This window comes from Fragaria vesca, unplaced genomic scaffold, assembly GCF_000184155.1.
Source record: "Fragaria vesca subsp. vesca unplaced genomic scaffold, FraVesHawaii_1.0 scf0513160_u, whole genome shotgun sequence".
Taxonomy (NCBI): domain Eukaryota; kingdom Viridiplantae; phylum Streptophyta; class Magnoliopsida; order Rosales; family Rosaceae; genus Fragaria; species Fragaria vesca.
The window spans coordinates 1,824,948-1,837,019 of record NW_004443448.1 but is presented as its reverse complement, the minus strand read 5'-3'; the positions used below and the strand labels follow the sequence as shown (position 1 = coordinate 1,837,019).

Genomic DNA, 12,072 nt, shown 5'->3' with positions numbered 1-12,072 from the left:
CAAAAACCATAAAAATCTCCTAACCCGGCGGCGGCTCCGCCGGCAGCGGCGGCCGGAGGTCAATTCCGGCGACCTCCAAAACCTATGAAATTTTAACAGCATCTTCCTCTCATCAAGCTCTACAACTTTCATAACTAGCACAAACACCAATTCCAAGCCTAACTAGGGCAATCGACTAAAAACATCAAAAACACCATAAAACTTCCACCTCAAATTTCTCCTTACCTAGCTCAAGAGGGAGTGAGTCCTTTTAGGGCAAGGTTGCTGGGTTGGAGGGCTACAAAACCATACCAAGCTTGCCCGGATTGGTGGCCGGAGGAGGAAGTTCCGGCGAGAAAACCAATTCGGCAGTCGAAGCTTTCGGGCGGCACCGCTCACTCACGGCGGCGCTAGGGCTCCTCTCACCGGTCTAGAATGGAAGCTGGGAGGGAGACCGACCGAACGGGACCGGTCCGGCGGCGAACGGAGGTCGGACGGCGGCGGGAGGACGGACGGAAGTCTGCTGGGTGTAGAGAGAAAAAACTCGGGTGGGAAGAGAAGAAAAATCGAGAGGGAGAGAGAGAGAAAGGAAGAAGAAATGGGTTGGGCTCGGCCCAGCCGACCCAACTCTCCTTTTAATCCAAAATTCAACACCCCGAAAAATAATACCCGAATAAAAATTACCTTTTACTAGCTAAAATTTACTATTTTTACCGTCGTCGTATTTTCTTCATACTAATAATCCTCCGCACATAATCGTCCCCGAAACCCCTCTAGGGACCAATTATACTATTTACTCAATGACGGAGACGGTAAAATTCTTATTATAATCACGCTAGTAAATAAGGTAAAAATATAAGGGTCGGGATGTGACACTTGATCAGGACCCTTGTCCTAATTTAGGAGTTAGGACACATAAGAGTTCGATGGGTGCTTGTCCTTGTGTAACATAACATTAACAATGACTCATTCACGGTTCGATTTGAAATTCTTTCCACTTCAATATTCCTACATTTTGTGGCTAACGCAGCTTCATCAAGATACTTGCGTTTAGTGTTGTCCAATAATATTTTCCATCTTTTCCATAACCCAACAACCATACAATTCGTATAACAAAGTTCAAAAACACTCACGGTTCTACAATCATCTCCGTCTTCTTCATCGATACAACTCTGCCATGCTCAAGGGTGTTCATATCTTTCTTAGGGCTCACGAGCAAAGATATGGCTTAGCCAGCATACCATAGACAACTAGAAAGACACAAAAAGGAGAATACCATGGATGGCGATGGGAAACAAATACCCTAAATTCTGAAATAATAATTGCCACTAGGTAGCCTTGTGGCGCAAGAAAGATAGCAAAAGAATTGCCTAGGCCTTTGCCGTATAAGAACTATTCGGATCACATTTTAACCCCACTATGCCAGTTGGTTGAAGACGACCCGGTCCTATTAGTCCTATATAACCCTCCCCTAATATGGACAACCCTAAACCCCCCACCAAATCCCCCCATTTACAAAAAAATGATAATTACGTTGCTAATCCGTCATCAGCGACAATTAATAATAGAAGTGGGGGCATGTTTATGGTTGAAGGAAGGAGAGGGGGATGGTTTATTAGTGGTACCACCCTCCTCAAAATTATTGTCCAAAACAACAAAAGAGAGAGGAAAAAGGATAGGTGGCTTTGGAATGGGAGGGTCCATATCCCACCATTATCATAATTAAGCATTAGCGATTAAGTAAAGATTAGAGCAAATGATGCAATGGGATAAGACTCTTAAGAGAGGTTGAGAACGAAAGGAGAGGTGGAGAAAATTTTACTTAAGTGGTAGGGTAGCATGCCCTTATCACCTTATACACACACAAGTGTTTGTATCTTCCACTCCATCAAATTGTCCTTAAGCCCCCTTCCTTTCTATAATTTTCTCATAAAATATTTATTAAAAAAAAAACTCATATATTCCATGTCTATGAGATCGAGATCGAAATCGAAATCGAAATCAAAATTGAATTATATTAAAAAAACATTGACCAAAAGAAGTCATGAGTAACATCCCCACTCCTAAAATTCAATCCATGGACGAATTAGAAACAAGCAAAGGTTGATAATCCAAAAATTAAAGATAGAATTTGGGACCCTACTTAAAACAAAACGCGTTTAGTATGATAATAATATTTAAACACAAAAAGAAAATGACCTAAAGAGTGTCCTTAGAGATTCCATGCCCTCCGAGTCATAAAGGAAAATTCATTAACCTCTATATAGTAACAAAATTAAACCCAAAATTAATTGAGATTTGATACAGATTTGACCCAATTAATTAGGGGATTAAGTAGCGGTAAAAAAGAAAAGAAAAATAAAACAGACCCTAATTATCTCCATCTCTTATCTTTCTCACTCATACTAAACCCAAAAACCCTCAAAAACCTCTTCTTCCTTCTCCTCTCTCTCTTATTCCTCTCCCTCTCTAATTTCATAGATAAACAACAAAGCCCTTCTCTTTGGGGCTAAACGGCGTAGAGGGACGGACGGTGCCCCATCCCCAAAACGCCGTTTAGAGGTTTTAAGTCACGTGCGGTTTCAAATTTTAATTCCTTTTTATTTCTTCTCCATCTGTTTTATTTATGCTCATGGCCTTGGAGTTCGAGCAGGACCATAGCCAGCGGCAGTTGGGTCTCGCCGTCAGCGTTGACGGCGACGCTAACGGCGGGGAAGACGGCGGCAAGGCGCCGAGGCTGCCGCGGTGGACGCGGCAGGAGATTCTGGTGCTGATAAGGGGGAAGAGGGCGGCGGAGAGCCGCGGCGGAGGAGGGAGGACGGCGAGGTCGGAGTTCGGGTCGTCGTCGGGTTCGGGTCAGGTGGAGCCGAAATGGGCGGCGGTGTCGACGTACTGCAAGAAGCATGGGGTGAACCGGGGGCCGGTGCAGTGCCGGAAGAGGTGGAGCAACCTGGCCGGAGACTTTAAGAAGATCAGGGAGTGGGAGGCGCAGAGGAAAGACGAAACGGAGTCGTTTTGGGTGATGAGGAATGATTTGAGGAGGGAGAGGAAGCTTCCCGGGTTTTTTGATAAGGAAGTTTATGATATTATGGAGGCTGTTGCGGCGGGAGGGGCGGCGCCGGTTACGATCGCGTTGGCGCCGCCGTTGATGAACGACGAGGTGGAGAAGCTGTTTGACAGCAGGCAGGGGCCCACTGACGACGGGTTGTTTTCGGATTACGAGCAGGAGGAGTCGGGTCGGAGCCCCGATAAGGAAGTGACCCGGGGGAAAAGTCCGGGGAGTAACACCGGGATTCCGGCGCCTTTGCCAATATCGGGTAATTCACAGACTCATATAAAGAAAAGTTTTAATCTTTTTGGGTGATTGAAATGTGAATCCTAGAAATGTTGTGGCTTTTTTTTTTTTTGGATTTATTCGTGTTTGGTATTGCGTGAAATTTGTTATATTAGTTTATTGAAAAAGGGAGATTTTTAGGGGGAGAGTGAGATTTTAGTTGGTGAAGGAAATTGTGTCAGGGATTTGGTGAAGCAGGGGTTGCAGGGCCATGGTGGGGTGGGTTGGAAATCAAAGAGAGCTTTTTTATTTTCTTTTTAAGCATTTGGGGTGGTAAATACTAAATATTGTGCTTTGGAGTTTGGGTTTTTAGCCATTCAGGGGAATTTTGTTGACACAGTAATAGTAAGGAAAAGAAAATACTTTTAGTTGTCTATTTGGTACAGTTGCTGACATTTTGAAATGTGACTGTCTTGTGATTTACAGAGAAGCTGTTCAAACCAGTACAACTGTGCCCAGTACAAGGTAATGTTGTTTGCCTCGGTTCTTGATATTCCTGATTATCAAAACTAGTTATTGTATTGATATGCTGTAAACGTTTATTGAAGTTGCGAGTTAGAAAACAAAAAAAAAGAATCATATAATCAGATAGCACAATCAAGTTTCATTACATTTCGGGGCTGTTTGCCAGCTTCTCAGTATTGAATGACTACACCAATCTCTGATAAAGTAGGGGTCATAGTCATAGTGTTTATCAAGTCTCTGTCTTTCAATTAGCTGTTAAGTCTGCTTGTCACAGTCTAATGTAGCATATGTTGTAATTGGCCTAGGTTTTTGGTTGGGTGTTGAACTTACTCCATTGGAGCCTAAAATGCACGGTTGACACTAAATTGATTATTTCACATTATCAGGAGCATTATGTACTGTTTTGTTTTTGAAAGGGATAGATAACAAATTTTAAGGTTCTATGAGAGAACAACAGAAATCGTCACCTGCATCTTAATTTGTATTTTTTCTATCTTAGTTACTACCAAGAATCTGTTAGTTCATTGTCCCAGGGATAGAGTTCTGGTCTCGTATATATTTTCAAATAGTTCAAGAAACAGATTTGATTTTTTGTTAAATGTGGTATATGGATCTGATTGTTGTCTGCAGGTACAGCAGGCCAAAAACAGCCACCTTCAATTCCCGAGGTGGGTTCTACTTCTCAAGACCGGAAAAGGAAGCGCTTTGCAATAGATGGAGAGGAGGAAACATTCAGTTTGCAGAATCAGTTGATTGAGGTCATGGAAAGAAATGGTAAAATGCTGGCTGACTACTTTGAGGCTCAGAATTCACATTCACAACTGGATAGGGAGCAGAGAAAAGAACATTCTGATAGCTTAATTGCTGTTCTTAACAAGCTTGCAGATGCTTTCATGAGAATCGCCGATAAGTTGTAGAAAGGCAATCAGAAACCAGTGTACATAAGAGAAGTTCCTTCAAGACTAATAGATGTTAGCGGGGCTGGGAATTGGTGGATCAAATTTGATCATTTATCTTGTGGAAGGGCGTAGACATGTTCTTCTACTTACTATTTATTTACTTGAATTTTCTCCTGTCTACGTTTGTGGCGTAGTTTCACCATCAAAAATGCGTAGGATCAATACACAGATGATGTCTAGAAATTTCAAAGGTTTAGCACATTTCGGCTGCTTTTACTTGATGTTTAGAATTTCAAAGATTTAGCGCATTGTGATGCTTTTCTTTCATATATCCAGCTCTAATGGAATTTGAATTTCCCTGCCAAATGTCTTGGTGACTGTACAGGCCCTTGATATCAATAAGAACTTTACATTGTCAGTTGCTACGTCTACTGCTGTGCCGTTATCATTTTGCGGAGCACTGTAAGTTTGCAGAGTGAGGTTCATATATCCCACTGAAGGTTCAACTCACTGAATTTACTATTGAGAGGTGTGTATATGGAGAAAGTATCTAAGATTAGCAGAAAATATGAAATTTCCACCAATACAATGTAAGGAAAACATTCTCAGGAATCAGGATGGGTGTTAATAACTTGACATACACATTATCATGGTTTAAAAACATAATAAAAAAACAGATTTGCAGCTAGCAGTCTGTGTGAGTCTAAGAGAAGCTCAAGAATCAGACTCATCATCTGACATTGACTTGGTTCGAAACTTCCGACCACTTTTTGATGAACTATCACTCAAAACAGCTGCATTTTGCTCCGACTTGTCTTCCTCCTCTGCTGCACTGATTTCACTTTCTACCATAGCCGCAATACCAACAGCAAAGCCTTTTATATTCAAGGATTGCTTATTGTCATCTTCCGCATCCTGTAATGTTCTAGTGCTACCATCAACAGTCTTCTTCTTTGGAACAAAAGTCACAGACTTGGGAAGTTGAGGTGAAGCATCCTCCATCTCCGACCCTGAGCTTTCAACCTGAGTAATGCAGTCCTTATCCGTCTTGGTAATGTAGTCCATAAACGCCTTGGTGTTGCCACCTTCATCGACTTCACTTCTTGAATCAAAACTATAACACGTATACCTCGAAGGATTCACCAAATAATCCGGAACCTGAGAAGCAGTCTTATTTAATCCAGAACCCAACTTCTGAACTCTACCCGATGATTCTTCACCATCACTCTGATCTACAAAAGCAGGGTCAAACCTAACACGTTTCCGAGACTTGGTATCCGAGGAACTGTCCTTCCTTTTCAGTATAGGCTTCGGCTGACCACCATCTTCAGGTGATTTCGCACACCGGGGTGCAGTAAAATCCACGGGTGTGGAACCAGGGTTCTGAACTTGAGCATCATCTTCTCTCAGCCGGTGCCTTGCAGCTGGGTGATTCGCACGCGAATCCTTACCAACCAACACATTGTACGAATTCAAATAAGAGCCGTGACGAGTAACGTCGTCCATAAACAAACGAACATCATCAGCAGCCTCGGCACCCGATGCCACCTTGTCATATTCATCTTCCTCATCCTGCACAAAATCATAACGTAACTAAATTTCATCGACTCCCATAAAACAACTAATAATTTCATCATATTAACCAAGCTCTAGTCTTTCTTAACCAAATCAGCATACGTCATCAATTTCTATTTAGCTTAACTTTCTATGAACAATCAGAGAAATAAGATTTCGAATTTAACTGACCTCGAAATCGAGAGTAGGATCCATGCCGATGGAAGATCCGATTCCGAATTCGCCCTGAAACGACGACGCACAGGGGGTTTCGTCTCGGTCGGGGGCGTCGGAGGGGCGCCTCCATTGGCGGCGCTCGACCTCGGCGGCGGCGACGGACCAGGGAGCGGACTGCGATGGTTGGAGAGAAGACGAGAGCGAGGCGGAGAGGGATCCGAAGATCTTGTCGGCGCGGAGTCTGAAGCTGTCGTCCATGGATTTGATTTTGAGGGAGCTTCAAGCTGCAAGGTCTCGTTATATTTGGAATCGGAGGCGGAGCACCGCCTTGTAGTCCCATTCTTTTTCCTGGTCAGAACGGGTTTGGGCCGGGTAATCGAGAATTTAAGGGCCCAAACGGGGCTTCTTTTGTTTTGTACACCCAACGTTTTAATTTATTTCATTAATGAAAATAATTGATTTGGCTGAAAATTCCAGTTTTATATACTCATGAAAGAATGCAAGTCTATAAATTTTGGCATATCCATCGTGAGGCTAATTTTTGTTGCAGGTGTAATTGCAGTCTTTAGGGCATTCGGCTTCTTCATCTCTAGTTTGGTTTTATTACTTTATTCTCTATGTGTCTCCGACGTTTTATTTGGATCAGCTAAGAATCCACTTTTCATATTAGAAATCGCATATTAATTAACCAATGAGTAATTATCACTATGAGGCAAGCGCGCAATACCATTTGGTCTAATGGCATAATTAAGTATTTTTTGTAAGTGGGAGATCGTGAGTTCGACTCACAATTGACTCGTTGATGTATACAGACTAAATCTTATCGTCAATCAAAATGCTTCATAATCATAGCATTGTTTGATTAAAAATCGCATTTTCATATTAGAAATCGCATATTAATTAACCAATGAGTAATTGTCACTATGAGGCAAGCGCGCAATACCATTTGGTCTAGTGGCATAATTAAGTCTTCCTTTGTAAGTGGGAGATCGTGAGTTCGACTCACAATTGACTCGTTGATGTATACAGACTAAATCTTATCGGCAATCAACATGCTTCATAATCATAGCATTGTTTGCCTAAAAATTACAAATAAAAAGCGCGCAATACAAGAAAAAAGAAAGCAAAATTTCAACTAGCTCCGATATCTAAATGACATACATAAATATATACGGTATTTATGTATGTCATGTCAAGAAATTAGAACATCAAGAAATTTTTATTCTAACATGACTTTACTGCTTCACCGTATTTGCATCAAAATCTTGGACGTGAGAATTTAACAAAACTCTGCATGGAGGCATGTAGGTTGGGGGATCGCGGATGCTAGTCTCCGGAGTTCCCCCATTCTTCACTATAAACGCAGCATTCATTCCCCAACTTAAGTGTTTTTCGAAATGACAATGCCAAAACCAAACACCTATAAAAAGAAAAGAAAATTAGTATTGAACATATATAACCATGAATAATCATAACTTCTAGTAGTTTTTCTTCATTTGTATCATTGGTTATATAATGTATTGTAAAGTTTCTTCAAAGTTTATGATGTAATATGCATTTGTGCTACTATTCCACACTATATTTCGCAAAAGTCATTTGAAATGGTACAAATGGTACGATCGAAGAGACACATACCAGGATTATTTGCAGTAAATCTGATGGCCAACCATCCCTTCCTTGGAATCGCGAAAGTAGTTACTTGAGGAGGATCAACCAAGTTAAATCGTTTCGGGTCAGTCACATTGTCATAATTCCCAAAACCATATCCGACCACGTAGAAGCTATAGCCATGCAAATGCATGGGATGACTCATGGAATGATCTAGCACATTGGTGCCTTGAAAAACAATCTCAACCGATTCGTTGTAATTCAACACCTTTACTCTTCTCGCTTGGTCTGTGAACACAATTTCTGGATCAAAACTTACATCTGTGAAGTTATAGTACGAAAGCGGCTGCTCTGGAAAATCTGTTGTATAAACTCCACTTAGGTTTCTGCATCAGAATGTTAATTCAGATTAGTAATTTCACAAACTACACATTGTATAAGCTATAGCAAACCATAATATATATAGAAGAACGAGAGTGGAAGTGGGAAAACCTGTAGTATGCCTGCAAAACATCTATTCCGGGGTTTGCCCAACTGATATTGTTTAGGCTTGTAGCGATTTGTTGATCAGAATCGCATCCAGAATGTTCGCAGGATAGGGAATTCATCGACACTACTATATACATTTTGGTAGAAATGTTCACTGGTACATTGACAGGGTATGCAGGAGTCGCTAGGCTTTTAATTTGGTCAGTAAACTTCAATGCTCCAAAATAATCCAAATATGAGGGAAGGGTACTTGGAAAAGAAGGAGATGTTGGGGAGGTATAGTTGCCGTTGTATTCAAAGATGGCAGTAGCATTTTCATGGTCAAAATTATCAACTTCAGCATCCTCAGTCCAATATATCCGAGCAGCCATGTAATATTGGCCAAGAGGCTGTTTTGCTTCGAATAGGACATCCATTGTTTGTCCTGGAAGTGTGATTATGTAAGATGTGCTTATGGGTTTTATATAAGCTCCATCAAGGCCTACCACTGTAAGATTGTGTTGAGCAATTGCAAAGAAGACTTCTGCATTCAAGTTTGCATTCACTATCCGAAGAAGGTAGGTCTTGCCGTAATCTATCTTACGGCGATAAGTTGTTTCTGCAATATGCATGCAAATAGTGATCAATTTTAGCAATGGATTTCAGTTTTACTCAAACATGCATATGCAACAAAGACCGGCAAGACATGTACGTCGCCAGAGGATGAAATAGTTTTTCAAGACAATTCATTCTAATTGCAAATATATAAATAGATTGTGAGTGTTTGAGCACAGTGAGTAGAGTAATATATATACCACTGGAGCATGGACAAAGATCCCCTGGTTGGCCATTTATAGTGTAAGCATCAGAAGAGGGTAAATCGCTACCAGTTTCCATAGCCGTATCAACCACTGCTTTCAAATCTCCCTTGTACCAAGAGGCTGACAAACACCAAATATATACATATAAATCAAACTAGTTATATAAGTCTGAACTTAATTTGATTGGTTTTGCATACCCAACACAATGGTCTCATCTTCATCTGGTAGAGGAAATGGAAATGTGGTTCCAACAGCAGGTAAGATAACAATGGCACCATGAACTGACGCTCTTGTCCAATCACTATGAGCATGCCACCATAGAGTTCCCTCTTCTTCAGACAATATGACTTCATAAGTAAAATTAGTCCCGGGCGAAATTGGACATTGTGTTATATATTCTGGACCATCTGACCATGGATTTCTGGGCTGTCTCACTCCATGCCTGTAGCATATTTCATATAATTAACCTTTTCAGTTAAGTTTAATTATTTCATCGATGCATTACAATAGTGAGGAGTTACTAAGGGCATCTGAAAGGAACTAATTAAGAACCATGTGATATCACACACACATATATATATATATACATAGGCCGGACTAGGAGGGGACGTTTGATAACCCTTAAAGTGCGGACGTCCATTCGTGTCCATTCGTTCTCCATCGTTCGCTGCCGACGACGGCGCTCCTCCACTCAAGCGGACACCAGAGGCATCCCCGTGAGTTTTCTCTTGCCGGCGGACTCGCCGAATACCAGTTTGTAGCCGAGATCGATCTTGTCTGAAGTTTTGGGTGGAGGTTGCTGCCTAGACCTTTAAATCTGATCTCCATGGCCTTCATCTTTATGGTTTGAAGGTCTAGGCAGCAACTTCCACCCAAAACTTCAGACAATATCGATCTCGGCTGCAAACTGGTATTCGGTGAGTCTGTCGGTAAGAGAAAACTCACGGGGATGCCCCTAGTGTCCGCTCGGGTGGAGGAGCGTCGTTGTAGGCGTCGGACGATGGAGAATGGAAGAACGTTCGCACTTTAAGGGCGGTGTGGACGTCCTCTCCTGATCCGTCATATATATATATATATCAGGACCCTTCCAATGAGGGATATGATCCCTATTTTTTGTCATTTTTAGGGATAAGTCTACACCACTAGATCTGTTTTTTAATGAGTTTGGATAGCTGAGATTAAAACAAAAAACTTAACACTTTTATATATATATACAGGGCCCTTCCAACGAGGGATCCCTATTTTAAGCCATTTATAGGGATAGGGCATTACACCAACTTCCTGATTATAATTTTACATCTCCACCGTTCATATCTTAGGTCTATATGAGTAGATCACCTCTACAAAATTTCATATGATTTGGTGATCGTTAAGGCTTTCAAAAGTTCGATTTAGTTTTAATGTACCTTCAACGGTTTTAGTTTGACATAAGCTGGACCGTTCAAAATCATTAAAACTAAATCAAACTTTTGAAAGTCTTAACGATCACCAAATCATATAAAATTTTGTAGAGGTAATCTACTCATATAGACCTAAGATATGAACGGTGGAGATGTAAAAATTCAATTGGGAAGTGGTGCAATGCCCTATCTCTAGAAAGTGGCCAAAAATAAGGATCCCTTAACGGAAGGGGGCTGTATATATATATTTTTTGAAACTTGTTAAGTACAGGCTACAGAAGCAGTATGTATAAGTAACAGGTGATGCATGGATGCAAGAAGCAGAGAGTTGTACAGTATATAATATATAGTATATACCAGTGAATAGTGAAACCATAATATCCTTGGTTATGAACATTAACATAAACTGTGTAAGTAACAGGTGATGCATGGATGCAAGAAGCAGAGAGTTGTACAGTATATAATATATAGTATATACCAGTGAATAGTGAAACCATAATATCCTTGGTTATGAACATTAACATAAACTGTGTCTCCTCTGTGAACTCGTATCTCCGGACCTGGAAAGCTGTCATTCACGACTAGCATGCTCTTTGTTTCACATAGCCTAGTGAAGTTTTTCTCCCTAACCTAATTAAACATGAAAATGTACACCAATTAGCACACATAAACAGATAGCTGCTAAATCATATACGAGTGCGAAGATTGAGTATTGAACTCGTCTAGTGTCTACTTACAACAAATTCATAGTGATGCACCTCGCCATGAACCACCAACAAGAACAGAATAGTAAGAAAGAGAAGGCCTAAAATCTTTGTCAATGGAGGTATGGTATTTTGGCCTTTTTGGGATATCATTTTCCCGACTCTCCTCTACTCAGGCACCGGCTAGCTCTACTTCTTGGTGACTTCGATTTATGCAGCTAGATCTTTATAGAAGATCTTCAGGTTCATTTATGTATATTATATACTTAGACAACCTTCCTTCTTAGATTAAATATTGGAACCAACGGTCAAATGTGTTTAATTAATTGGAAAATCGAACTGTGATATTCTAGTCAGGAAATAATTCCAAATTAATGAAAGGGGCAAAAAACAAACCCTAGAGTACCTGGCCTAGACGACGTTCCCGCAAAAAGTGTGAGCATTTTGCCATGTCTTTCAAGGATCCTCTCCTTGGCTGCCTCTCCTCCTTGTTTGTCCTTAACTTAATATCCTATCCATTCGGTCAATATCCAAAGGTCCTAAACATGACACCTCAGCAAAACTCCCCTAAAACTAATTTAATGAAAAACGTCGTTTAGAAACAACGTGTTTTTTTTTTTTTGGGACTAAATGTTAAAGCCTCTGTATCTTCTCCTTCGTCTT

General features: G+C 40.9%; 3 protein-coding genes across 3 annotated transcripts; 1 reads left to right on the top strand and 2 right to left on the bottom strand.

The window, feature by feature from the left end:
• Positions 1-2,611: 2,611 nt before the first annotated feature.
• On the top strand, positions 2,612-5,066 carry LOC101290925. The gene is made up of 3 exons (XM_004310199.1): positions 2,612-3,296; positions 3,740-3,778; positions 4,409-5,066. The coding sequence occupies exons 1-3, from the start codon at positions 2,612-2,614 to the stop codon at positions 4,693-4,695; spliced, it is 1,011 nt and encodes a 336-aa protein (XP_004310247.1). The 3' UTR covers positions 4,696-5,066.
• A 107-nt stretch (positions 5,067-5,173) lies between these two features.
• Positions 5,174-6,666, bottom strand: LOC101315405. Its single transcript, XM_004310198.1, has 2 exons — positions 6,424-6,666; positions 5,174-6,249 (listed from the first exon to the last, which is right to left on the bottom strand). The coding sequence occupies exons 1-2, from the start codon at positions 6,664-6,666 to the stop codon at positions 5,392-5,394; spliced, it is 1,101 nt and encodes a 366-aa protein (XP_004310246.1). The 3' UTR covers positions 5,174-5,391.
• A 723-nt stretch (positions 6,667-7,389) lies between these two features.
• Positions 7,390-11,600, bottom strand: LOC101302421 (putative laccase-9-like). The gene is made up of 7 exons (XM_004310089.1): positions 11,443-11,600; positions 11,184-11,335; positions 9,503-9,747; positions 9,300-9,425; positions 8,509-9,103; positions 8,044-8,402; positions 7,390-7,828 (listed from the first exon to the last, which is right to left on the bottom strand). The coding sequence occupies exons 1-7, from the start codon at positions 11,560-11,562 to the stop codon at positions 7,644-7,646; spliced, it is 1,782 nt and encodes a 593-aa protein (XP_004310137.1). The 5' UTR covers positions 11,563-11,600; the 3' UTR covers positions 7,390-7,643.
• Positions 11,601-12,072: the final 472 nt, after the last annotated feature.